Raw genomic sequence first — 12936 nt, 5'->3', positions numbered from 1 at the left:
CATCCTGGCCGCGAACTGGACGCAGCACTCCTCCGCCCAGAGGCTTCGGCCCCTCCCCGGCTCCCCTTTTCTCCCGGCGCCTCCCTCGGCCCGCAAGCCCGGCTCAGGTTCCCAGCACTGACGTCAGCGGGCGATGACCTCAGCGCAGGGGAGGTGGCGGGGGCGGTGGCGGGGGCGGGGGCAGGGGCTAGCGGCCTCGCGGCCCCGGGAGCGCGCGGGGCGGGGCCGGGCGGGCGTCAGGCCACGCCCCCATCCGCTGGCAGTAGCCAATGGGCGCCGGCGCGGGCTCCCCCGCCTCTCGGAATAGTATGAAAGGCGCGTCCCGGGTAAAGTCCCCGCAGAGCCCGAGCAGCGGCCGAGCGCACGGAGGAAGCTTGAGAAGCGGCACGTCCCACCGGACACTTGCCTCTCGCTGCTCCCCGCCGCTGCCACCGCCTCCTGAGCCGAGCAAGACATGAGCCAGGCCCGCTGGACCGGGAAGAGAACAGACATGCTTCCGGAGATCGCCGCCGCCGTGGGCTTCCTCTCCAGCCTCCTGAGGACCCGGGGCTGCGTGAGCGAGCAGAGACTAAAGGTTTTCAGCGGCGCTCTCCAGGAGGCACTAACAGGTGAGCACACGCCGAGGATCCTGGCGTCCGTCGACCCCTGCCGCTGGGGCTCGGCTCCCCTTCCTGCCTTGGTCGTTTCCCTCTGCTCCCAGAGCAGGGCTCCGCTCACGAGCAGCTCCGGGACTCGGTTTCCTCCAGCCCCCGGGGCAACCCGCAGTCCCCGCAGTCCCCTGGGTCTGCGCTCGGGTCTCGGTCCGTGTCCGCTCCGGTAGGGTGCGTTCGAAGGCGCAGACCCTGGCCCTGGAGTGTGAGCCGAGTCGCGGCTTTTGCCCCGGGAGAGGAGGCACCTGCGGGCCTGAGCGCGAGCTCGTTGCCCTTACTGAGACTCTCCAGGGCGCCACGGACGACCCAGCCCGGCCAGCCAAGGGGTCATTATGGGAGAAGAAGGCGCAGTTGAGCCTTCTTAACAACTTGGGAGTCTCGGCCGTGGTTCTTCCGGCAGTGCGGGGCTGCGCTGTGCCCGGGCCGATCGTTGATTCGTTCGAAGTTGGAATCCCGGCCCCCTTTGTATGCTTGGCCCCCCTGAGCCATCTGCCACCCATTAGGGTCCCGAGAAAGCCTTGTAGGTCGTAACTGCGCTCTGCTGGCTTGTGTGTTGGGGGCGGGGGCGGTGTGAAAAGGGCGGTGGACAAGAGATAACCAGCCGCTGCCAGACTTACCTCCCAGCTGTTTTCCAGCCGGTTGGCCGACGGTGTTGGGCAGCGATAGCCATCTCCAAACGTGCCCACACAGATCCTGCCTTCTGAGGAGCAACATATGTTTCATCAAAACCAACCCGATTTCGACTCCCTTAGCCACTGCTCGGGGGCTCTGGCTTTTGAAGGAGGCAGAGGGAGCCTCTAGGGCTCAGAGTGGGGGACACAATGAGTCGCTATGGATCTGACAATGGTGGCAGCCTTCCTGGCCTCCAACTTCAGCCAGTAGGTCTCCAGCGGCCCTGTCTGGACATGCCCTCCCCAGTCTCACCCCTCCTCCTTAAACTGGGGTGTGCCAAAAGCACTGGCTACTTGGGACTGCCTCAGAGCTATGGGACTCCCTCCCAACACACACACATCCTCCTCCTAGTGGGGGGGGGGGGTTCCAGATTCCATACAATTATCTCTGCTACAGCGACAGGAGGGTCTCAGGGAGGTCCTGGAACTCATGAGAAACTACATTGCTTACTTAAAATCTCTGGGTTCCTGCCTCTCCTCCTGTCCCTTCATCCCCTTCCCCCACAGCCCAGCTGCTCTAACCAGGGCATCTCCCTCTGTTCCATCTCCACAGAGCACTACAAACACCACTGGTTTCCTGAGAAGCCGTCCAAGGGCTCCGGCTACCGCTGCATCCGAATCAACCACAAGATGGACCCCATCATCAGCAAGGTGGCCAGCCAGATCGGACTCAGCCAGCCCCAGCTGCACCAGCTGCTGCCCAGTGAGCTGACCCTGTGGGTGGACCCCTACGAGGTGTCCTACCGCATTGGGGAGGATGGCTCCATCTGCGTCCTGTACGAGGAGGCCCCGGTGGCAGCCTCCTATGGGCTCCTCACCTGCAAGAACCAAATGATGCTGGGCCGGAGCAGCCCCTCGAAGAACTACGTGATGGCGGTCTCCAGTTAGATCCCCCGCCAGCCCCACCAGGCACTCTACTGTACTCGTTCTGTCGTGACAACGGGCCGCTGCATACCTCAACCTGGGGAACTGTATTTTAAATGAAGAGCTATTTATATATATATATAAATATATTATTTTTTTTAAGAAAAGGGGAGAAAAAAAAAAACCAAAAGATTTTTTTTAAAGAAAAATCCTTAAAGGGAGCTGCTTGGAAGTGGCCTCCCCAGGTGCCTTCGGAGAGAACTGTTGTGCGCTTGAGTCCGGGAACCAGCGTGTCTGCCTACGGGAGGGGGGAGTACGGAAGGGGGGGGGGGGCGCTGGCTTGAGGTGAGGTGGGAGAAGCTTGGCTGGCACCCCAAGAAGATGGGGGAGGGAGCAAGCAAGGTTAGCAACTGTGAAAGAGAGGTCAGGATCTGCCTTGCGGGGAGAAGAGGGGCTGAGCTCAAACCTCTCCCTGTCCGGAGCGGGACACCTGTATCCCCTGGCCCCTCTCTTACTCAGGGGCATTCAAGCCTGGACTTAAGTTATACTATGTTGCCTAATCGTCTTTCATGTTTCTGATGAGATCCAGGGCAGAGAGTGAAAAGTCCTCTCCTGATTGCTTCTGCCCTAAGCAGCTTTTCTTGAAATCATGACTTGTTTCTGATTCTATGCTCAGGGGCCTGGTAGATGTTGCTTCCCAGCCAGGAAACAAAAGCTTTTTGTTTTGTGGGGGTCGGGGGAGTAAGGCAGGAGTTAGAGGTTATCGGGGTTGGGGCCGAAGGGAACTCTGCACGAAACCTTTGCTTTGCTGTGTGCTGCTCTGTGTGTGAGTATATGTGGTGATTAAGTTGGGGGTGATTTGCAATGGAATTTTGGGACCCAAAGAGTATCCACTGGGGATGTGTTTTTTTGTTTTGTTTTTGTTTGTTTGTTTTTGGGGGTTTTTTGGCCAAAACCCTTCTTTCTGGAATCACAGGAACGTCCTGATGCTGCTGCTGCTGCCACTATCCCTTCAAGAGTTGGCTCAAAAGCTACAGGGAACTCTAGGTTCTTTACTACTGCCTTCTTTTTAAAAGCACAACACTCCTCCCTGACTCTCCCGTTCTTCTCCCCTTCTGGTTGGGTCACAGAGCTACCCAGTTTTCCAGAACAAGAGCTCTCGACTCATTGTGCAATATGGCCTCCTGGGTCCCAGGAGAGTCTGAAGGAGACCCAGCTCTCAGAACCTCCTGGTGCCCCGGAGGGCTTCGGGAACTATCCCTCCGTCCTCGGGACTCTGGCTGGCTGGTCGGCCTCGCAGGTGTTCCTTGGCCGAATGGGAGAACTCCCCGACTTCTGCAGGACTACTTGGTATTCTTGTAGGGCTGACACTAAAAGCCAAAATCCTGGGCATTATTTTCTCCCTGGTGCTCAGAGCACCTGTGGGGAAGTTGCTGTCTCTCAGTACAACCCATATTTGTCTGTAGACTTGTGCAATATTTACCGTGCTGGGTCGGAGCCAGTGGAAATCTATACTGGGAAGAAATCGCCTTCCTTCGGTTTTTCAGTGACATTAGTGAGGGGGTCCTCAGAAGGCCTTGAGTTTCCCAAACTCAAAATCACTTTAGAAGGACGTAGCTAGAGCGTCCGGTCTACCTGGCTACCCTCCTGTCTAGCCCACCAGGCTGTCGCCCCTTAGTGAGGAAACTTTCTTCCCTGCCCGAGGGTCCCCCACTCCACAGCCCGTCCCCTTCCCTGAATTTCTTAACCACTCACTTCTGATTCAAAGGTGCTATTTACCAAACACTGTCCCTACCCAGTCCTGCCAGTCCTGCCTCCTTTTCAACTCTAGACTCCAAGCTGCCTTCCCAGACCCTGCTTCCAGCCTTTATTGCTTTAAAGCTAACTTCAGACCCACAGACCCAAGAGCTCATTTTCTGGCCTGTGGGTTGAGACAAAGCTGTGAATCACTCACTGGATGTGGCATTGTTGCATCCTGTCCGCAAACAGATCCCTGCCTTTTTAAAAAAGAAGCAGCCTCATGGTCTCCTGCTTAATCTTTTCTCTCTTCTCTCTCTCTCTCTCTTTCTTTCTTATTTTTTTTTTTTTTTTTAATGTTCACTTTAAAAAACAGCAAAACACCCAGAGCTGGACTGTTGAGCAGGCCTGTCTCTCCTATTAGGTAAAAATAAATAATAGTAGCATGTTGGTAAGCTATTCTGACAGAAAAGACAAAGGTTACTAATTGTATAATAGTGTTTTTATATGGAAGAATGTACAGCTTTATGGACAAATGTACGCGCTTCTTTTTTCTTTTTTCTTTTTTTTTTGGTTACTTTAATAAAAATGTAGCAGATGAAGCCGTGTGGTGTAGAGAAGCCAACATCCTCAACTCACTAAGCGTTTTCTTCCGATGCAAATCCTTTCTTGGTGTCTCATGGTATTTCTCTTCAGTTACACTCAGAAGACCTGTAGCAGGTGGCTGGTATAAAAGAAAAATCTTATTATGTGACAGAGAGCCAAGAAGTACTCCTTACCTCATTCCTTAGTGCGCATTCTCACTTCCCCGTGAAAATGCTGGACGGGACGGGGTTCTAGACTGAGCACTCTTTAGCCAGGTCTCACGCATCCTGCCCTCGCTAGGCCTCAGCTGTGTTCCCTTGTTTGTTTGTTCAGCAAGCATGTACCGTCAGTCAGTGCGAGGCATGGAACACATGACAAATGATTAAGGCTCACAGCCTGAGTCTCAGACTGAGATGGTGAGAAGGGGGCACAGAACCCCTTGCCACGCCAGGGCAGAATTGTTGGAAAGTTCCTGGCACAGGCTCTCTTGTCATCTCTGGGACTGCCATTGGGTACCCACCATTTTTTTTTTTTTAAGTTTATTTTTGAGAGAGAGACAGAGTGCGAGCAGGGGAGGGGTAGAGAGAGGGAGACACAGAATCCGAAGCAGGCTCCAGACTCTGAGCTGTCAGCCCAGAGCCCGACGCGGGGCTCCACCTCGCCAGCCGCGAGATCATGACTTGAGCCCAAATCAAGAAATCGGACCTTTGATGAAGCCACCCAGGTGCCCCAGTACCCACCATTCTTATTAGACAAGAGCAGTTGGGCCTCAGGATCTGGGCCCTGGAACTGAATGTATAATGGACAGCCAAGGCTACCAGTCAGCTAAAGAGCAGCTACTCCCAACAGCAAAGATTTGAGAGCCAAAGGTTACCAATTTATTACTCCCTTTGTATGGATAGGATGTATGTGAGGAAATAAGAACAGTCTTTATCATCCCCGACTCTTGGGTTCGGTCCATGAGGTTTTGACACAGGCTTCCGCACCCCACCCCCCACCTGCTGTCTCAGCAATTTCCGCAGAGGTCACAAGTACATCACTGACCTGGGCTAGTTTTTTTCTTGGCCAGAGGTGGGCTGCACTTAAACCACATTTTAAGCACATTGATTCGTGAACAGAACCACCCCTCACCAAGGTACACGCTTCATTTCATGCCTCCATGACCCTCATGAACAAACATGCGGTTTGACCTGGGCGTCCTAGGTGGTCGGTAGGCCAGAGAGGCTGTGTGTGGTGCATTTGGGAGGGTAGCGGAGGCCGGAAATGGGGCTGCGGGAAGCCGGCTCATCTGTATCACAAACAGAATTAGTTACAGGGACACTTGTGTCAAGAGGTCATTTGAAGGAATGGCCCCGTTTTCATTTGTAGCTTCTAGCACAAACGTCCTAGGCACTCATTTGTAAGGACCCGCCTTTTGGGATGTAAGGATGGAGTTAGGGTTGAATTTTTGCCCTTCCTGGCGTGCTATTCTTACCAGCACCTACCTTCTTCTTTCCTAAGAGGCTCCACTCATTGTTTTTCATATTGTTTAGTAAAAAGCCTGAAAGGGAGGGTTATTGGAGGCCAAGGGGACATCATCACCCACCTCTGTCTCCGAGCGGGGGAGACGGCCGCATAGCAGATTGATTTGGGGATTGTTCTCGGCTCCTGGTAGAAAAACAGTCCCTCAATTTACATGGGAGTGTTCTGTGTTGCTTACTTTAGATCTGGCCAATTTCAGTAGCGGTGGGGACTACCCCTTGGCCAGCTGGGGGTACAGGGGCTGTAGGCAGGAACAGTTTGGGTAGCAGCTGGTGGTTTTCACGTGTCCCGGGACCGGGCATTGGGTGGTTGGTCCATTCTGCTCCCAGCTTCCCCACTTGGTACACTGCGCCAGCCAGGGAGACCTGGGCTCCGTCAGCTATTTCTGGATGATAACACGCTGTCCAGAGAGTGTAGACGTGGCCTGGGAGCTACAGATTAAGAGCCCATCCCAGTTCCTGATAAGGAGGTTTGGGTGGGGGACACCTTGATGTTTCAACCAGCAAGCCCAGGGGGAAGAAACGCTCCTCTGTGAGTCTGACATCGGCCCCATAGTGGCCTTCCGGGAGCACAGATAGCGAGGACTCCTGGCTTCCAGGCCAGTACTGGCACTGAGGCCCAGCAAAGCAGGATGCAGAAGTTCTGGGCTGGGAGGGAGAATATATGGGTTGTAGCCCAGGTCCTTCCTAACCAGCTGTGGGAGTTTGGCCAAGCCCCTCAATTTTCCTGTCTCAGAAATGAGGGAGTTGGATGAAATGACCTCTGTTCCTTTCTTCAGCTTTTGATTCTAAATCATCTCCATTATCCTGGCAGTCACTGGAGGGCAAATTAGGACAATTATTATCATTATCTTCAATTAGTTGAACTGGAAGGTCATTTGGGTTGGGAAGTGAAGTAAATAGTCTTCCCTTGCTTGAGTCCGACTCCTGCTGGGTAAAGTTTCCACTTCCAAGCCCAGTGGGGCAGGGCTGCAAACAGGTTAGCAGCTCAGGCAGGCCCTGGAGTTAGGCTGCCTGGGGGTCTGATCTCCTCTCTCCCACCTACTTCCTGTGTGCAATCTGGAACAAGTTACTTCAACCAGGCCTCATTTCCCCATTTGTAAAATGGGACTAAGAATACAACCCATCTTGGAGCACCTGCGTGGCTCACTCAGTTAAGCTCTGACTCTTGATTTCAGCTCAGGTCAGGAGCTCATGGTTTGTGAGATCACGCCCCGAATTGGGCTCTGCAGCTGACAGCATGGAGCCTGCTCGGGATTCATTCTCTCTCTCTCTTTCTCTCTCTCTCTGTCTCTCTCTCTCTCTCACACACGCACAATAAATAAATTAATTAAAAAAAAAAAAAGAATAGAACCCATCTGAAAATGTTAAGGAGGTTGAAATGAGATCTAAACCACTTGGCATAGCGCTTTGCATATTTAAGTATGCAACAAATGAAAATTCTAGTTTTAAGTAGAAGCTAATCTGAATTGGTCCTGAGCTGAATAAGGACACTGACATTCTGGTAACTGGGAGGAAACCATTATTTAAGTATTAGTCCCACTAGTGCCTCCGAGAATGGCCGCAGCGAAGAACATCCAAGCAGCCTTCGGCCTCCCCATTGAAAGATGATTTTCAATCCTTTGCTTGAAAGTCTTTACAGTCCAGGGGCACCTGGCTGGCTCAGTCAGTAGAGCATATGACTCTTGATCTCAGAGTCATGAGTTCAAGCCCCGTGTTGGGTGTGGAGCCTACTTAAAATCAAATCAAAACAAAACCAAGAAAAATTCTTCACAGTCCAAAGAGCCCTTCCCGGCATCACCTAGCCTGTAGTAGGTACTCTGTAGGTACCTGCAGAATGAATGAATGCACTCATGTCTGATCTTGGCCATTCTGGCTGAAATGTACCATGTGCCCCCCAGACATCCGATCTCATTGGCTGGAGGGGAGCTTTGACCTCTTGGCTCCATGGTCTGCTTGTAAATTAATACCAAACTGGGCTATGTGCCCATTCACAGGCAGAGTGGGTAGGGAACGGATTTTCCAATACCGACCTTGCTTACCTCCTTCCCGCCCACCTGTGGAATCATGCGGAATCACGTTCTCCCTTCCAGGAAGAGAGAGAAACGGGGAAGCTGGGAAGGGCAAGCCTGGTGAGTTCTGGAGAGTTCTGGCTTTCTCTCTGCACCACTCCTTTGCAGAGCTGGTATGAAAAACATTTGAACTCAGTTTAAGAGGCTACCAGGGCCCTGGATAATGATCTTGTACAAACAAGCCTTGCCCAGATGTGTTGCCTGTCCTTCCCCCGGCTTCAAGGGGGGCCCCGTTCCCTGGGCGCCCACCGGCTCCAAGTCATTTTGCTCCCAGCTGAAGTGGGTCTACTAGTCCCCACCCCTGTTCCCATAAGCAAGGGCAGGCCTTATTCACCCCTTGTCCAGCAGACCCGACAGGCTTCCCGGGGCACATCAGATAAGAGGAGGTTATAGCCGGGCAGGTTGGGGCTCCTTTATTTACCAGCACCAGCAGGGAGGGGCCGTTTAGAGTTCGGTGAGCACCAGAGGAGCCAAGGTAGGGCCAGGCTGTCAGTGAAGAAGGACAGCCACACAGAGGCTGTGGTGAACTTGGGGAGTGAGCTCAGGCTTTGTCTGAAAAAGACCCTGTTCCTTAGTGCCAGTCCACTGTCCTCCTGGGAGACCAGTGATATCAGATACTGTGATTTTTTCAAGAGAAACCTGAAATATAGACTTTTATTTCACATCTCCCTAAATTCTAACGACGGCCACTAATTTTTTTTTTAAGGGGTAAACTGCTTTTAAGTACTTATTTGCATAGGCTTCCAGTTTGTGACTTACGATGCGCCTTGGACCACCTGGAAACGGGGGTGTAGGGTTTTCTGACCCCACCCCCATACTCGGAGTGAGGCTCTGCATTGAGGACATCAATGGCACACTGTCACCACGGCTGGGATCTCTCGAAGGCACATCCCAGTATGTTCCCGACAGGACAGCGAGCACGCTTGGGGCCTGTGCTTCCCCTCCAAGGATTATACTAGAGGCAACTTGCCCACCCTCAACTGGTGCCCATTAACTCATGCCTGGGACTGCAGCCTCTGGGCCTTTGCTCAATGCTCTGCCCCCTCCTGCCTACCCACTTTTGTCTGGTTAACTCTGGTCTCTCAAGATTCAGACCTTCTCTTCCAGCTTTGCAGTGACACTGTTCCTTCCCACGTTACTCAGTCTTTTCTTCTGTCCTAGTCCTTATAACCCCGATTTTTTTTTTTTAAACAAGGATTTTGTTTTTAAGTTTATTTTGAGAGTGACGGCAGGGAGAGAATCCCAATCAGGCTCTGCACTGTCAGCACAGAGCCCGACGCAGGGCTCAAACCCACAAACCATGAGATCATGATGGGAGCTGAAATCAAGAGTCAGATGCTCAACTAACTGAGCCGCCCAGGCACCCCCTTATAACGCTGAATTTACAGTAGAATGTAAGCCAGGGACTTTACCTGAGCAGTGTTTGGTGTTGAATAGGTGTTAGTGAATATTGGCCGAACAGATGGGTCTCAAAGTTGCCAAGAGTAGAGGCTAATAGATGAAAGGAATTTAGGTAAGGAGTAGAAGAAAAAAAAATCAAGTTCATTCAGGGTTTGCCAGTGAGGGGTCCCAGCTCAGAAGAGCTAACCTGTGACTGCACCTTTTTTTTTTCTTTTTAAAGCTACTTATTCATTTTGAGAGAGAGAGAGAGAGAGAGAGAGAGAGAGAGAGAGAGAACAAGCAGGGGAAGGGCAGAGAGAAAGGGAGCTGTCAGTGCGGAGCCTGACCGAGCCCGACACGGACTCGAACCCACAACCCGTGAGATCATGACCCATGAGATCATGACCTCAGCCAAAATCAAGAGTCTGACGTTTAACTGACTGAGCCACCCAGGTGCCCCTGTGATTGCACCTTCTTAAGAAAACAGTCCTTTGAATCTTACAGGCTCTTAGGTCTTTAAGCACCTGCTATTGAAACGTAAATGTTACTTAGAGAGGGGTGGACACATTTTAAATCATAATGTGGGGGAACCTTAGTTATCAATTAACTCCCTAAATGGGTTTACCCAGACGGTAATCACACCTGGAGAGAAGGCTGGGCTACGTGTGCAGAAGGAATTCTGACCAAGGTAGCTGGAGAGAGAAAATAGACTCTCTGTCTATGATCCTGTCCACAGAAATCCTTCCCAATGTCGACTCTGGAGGTCAGCGGCCTGGTGGTAGAAACACCCATGGGCTTAGGAGTTGGGAAGTAGGAGCCCTAGCTTCGGGTCTGACAATAACTAGTACCAGATTCGTCTCTGACATCTTAGACTAGTCCCTCCTCCCTCCTGAGCCTCAGTTTTCTCATCCGTAAAATGAGCCACTTGTGCTAAATCACCTCTCACCATTCTATTTCCATTTCCATACAGGACAGGGGAAATCCCTGATTCTTCTTTTCCATTTAGGCCAGTGCATAGCCCTGGTCCTGCTCCATCGTATGGAAATAACACACAACAGCCTTCTATCTGCCTCCCTACCCAGGCTGGCCAGCAGCCTGGGCAACCACAAACTTCGTTTTCATCATATTCCTTTCCTGCTGCCTCTCCTGGCCATTCTGAATGTCTAAGATGGGAATACAAGGCACTCCCGAACTTTCCAACCCCAGACTCCCTGTGCAATGGCCTAACCGTGCCAGGATACCCCACCTTCACAACTCTCTCCTGTTCACTTTTCCTTGCCATCGTGACCACATCTGCAAGACTCCCTACTCTGCCAATTATCACGGCCCCAAACCACTTGTCAAAGTATTTTGACATGCTTTCTTCTAGGACGCGAGCACCTACTGGGTGCCGAACACCAATGTGGCCAGGCACTCTGTCTGCTGCCTTACACACAGCCTCTCTCGCACGATCTCCATGAGCACACTCTGAGAGATGGTCGCCTCAAGCTCATAGATGAAGGAGGCAAAGCACCAGTGACTGGAGGGGGAGGTGGTGGAAACAGATTTAAAATCTGGACGTGTCTGTCTCCAGAGTCCACACTTTTTCCTTCCCCTGTTGCCTCCTCAGGATGCCTTCCCTGAATAATTCCGCTTGCGTTCTTTAAAAACATTCTGACCTCAAGGCTTTTCAATGTTTGTACATATGGTTTAAAACTGCTTACCCCCTCATACTACATTCCTTATTCCAGCGCCTCTTAAATGATGTATACACATCATTTATCACTGTTTACGTGTTCATAACAAACACAGTCAGCACGTCTTCACGTGTCACTTTTGGTCGATGTCTGGAGGCTCTGCAAGCTCGCGTCCCCTCTCCCACGATTACCACACACGCCTCCATAGAAGGATCCCTTGCCTTCTGTTTTTTACACCCTCGTGTGCTGCCCACGACTTGGCGTGCGACAGTCTGACGCGAGTACCCTGGCTGTTGAATGAAAAGCTATGGTTGAGTAAACTGTGGTGTACCCGCAAGAGGCTGTGGGGCAAGTGCCCTCCTCTCATGGCCCCCTTCCAATCTTCCCACTCCAGACCCAGAAAGGAAAGTGCCCTATCAGGGGGTTTCCTAAGAGGGGGTGAGGGAGCCCTGTGGGCTGCTGCTGCTACATACATACAAAGTTTCCAGCACATGGTTTATGCACCCCCAGACATGCTCTTGGGCGGATGCTGATGGTAGGGTGTCATTGACTCTCCTCAGTCAAGTCTGTTCCACCCAGAACCACAACCACTTGAAGTACTAAACGACAAGTAAGCAGATGTGGATGTAGATCTAGATAAATAAGTTTGGAAATAAATGGAGACTTCTCTTTGGAATAGACTTTGACATAACATGGGCGGCTACCTTGGTTAAGGATTCTGTCTTCACTCCTGGACATTGGGTTTAAATTTACATCGTCTAGGGGCGCCTGGGCGGCTCAGTCGGTTAAGCGTCGGGTTCTTGATCTTGGCTCAGGTCATGATCTCCTGGTTTGTGAGATCGCTGTGAGATCTGACAGCGCAGAGCCTGCTTGGGATTCTCTCTCTCCCTCTCTCTCTCTGCCCCGCCCCGCTCACAGGTGCAAGCTCTCTCTCTTGCTCTCTCTCAAAATAAATAAATAAACTTAAAGAAGTAAATAAATTAGTAAGTTTACTTGCTCCAAAGAGGATCAGACTCTCTGGCTGAGAATGAGGAGGGCCACAGAAGGGAGGAGAGGGGCAGAGGGAAAGCCCTCTGAGCAGTCTTTACGGGTATTTGTGCCCTTGTGCTAGGAAAGCTGGCGCAGGAAGGGATGATCCCTTTACTGGAGGCCCGGAGGGAGGGTGCCAGGGATGGTGCATTTGAGCAACTCAGCGACTAGGTCTCAGCAGCTGGCGGGGGGCCAAGAGAAATGCGATTAAGCCCCAGGCGCCCACCCACAGCTCCTCACCAGCCTAATTCCTCCTGCAAACCCTTTCTTCTTTCCTGCGGGTCCTCTTGCCAGCTGCCCTCTCCTCCAGGTGTTTCCTGTGCGCTCTTTGTTTGCTGGCTGGGTGGCTGCAGGCGGGAGAGGAGTCTGTTTTGGCCTCCTGTTAGCCAATGGCAGCGGGCCTAGGGGGGGCCGGGCGCTCCTGTATCTGGGGAGAACCGACCGCAAGCGGCAGCTTCCTCCCAACACCTGCCTTTCTGAGAGTCTGTAAACAGTGACAGGCCCAGGAAGGCTTCCTCGGCAGAGCAGGGCAGGGACTTCTGTTGGGTCAGAACAAAGGGGGTCATTGCACAAATGAAATGTCCAGAAGCTCTCCACCCCAGAGGACGGGTCAAGGCCTACAATGTGGGTCACCCCAGGGACCTCAGGGCAAAGGCCCCGTTGCCCTGGACTCTAATTCCTACAGGTAAGAGGCAGAGTTGAGCTCAAACCCAGGACTGGCTGAATAAACAGAGGAGAAACAACAAGAAAAA

General features: G+C 52.3%; 1 protein-coding gene and 1 long non-coding RNA gene across 2 annotated transcripts; one reads left to right on the top strand and one right to left on the bottom strand.

Annotated features, from left to right (window-relative positions):
- Positions 1–319: 319 nt before the first annotated feature.
- BTG2 (BTG anti-proliferation factor 2) lies at positions 320–4524 on the top strand. The gene is made up of 2 exons (XM_019432184.2): positions 320–608; positions 1875–4524. The coding sequence occupies exons 1-2, from the start codon at positions 455–457 to the stop codon at positions 2207–2209; spliced, it is 489 nt and encodes a 162-aa protein (XP_019287729.1). The 5' UTR covers positions 320–454; the 3' UTR covers positions 2210–4524.
- LOC109256671 (uncharacterized) lies at positions 3626–12554 on the bottom strand. The gene is made up of 3 exons (XR_002075737.2): positions 12425–12554; positions 8070–8209; positions 3626–4646 (listed from the first exon to the last, which is right to left on the bottom strand). It is a non-coding gene; the product is annotated as an uncharacterized LOC109256671 (long non-coding RNA).
- Positions 12555–12936: the final 382 nt, after the last annotated feature.

This window comes from Panthera pardus, unplaced genomic scaffold, assembly GCF_024362965.1.
Source record: "Panthera pardus isolate Hobbes unplaced genomic scaffold, ASM2436296v1 HiC_scaffold_21, whole genome shotgun sequence".
Taxonomy (NCBI): domain Eukaryota; kingdom Metazoa; phylum Chordata; class Mammalia; order Carnivora; family Felidae; genus Panthera; species Panthera pardus.
Note: the sequence above shows the minus strand (reverse complement) of the source record. Positions and strands in the feature narration are given on the sequence as shown.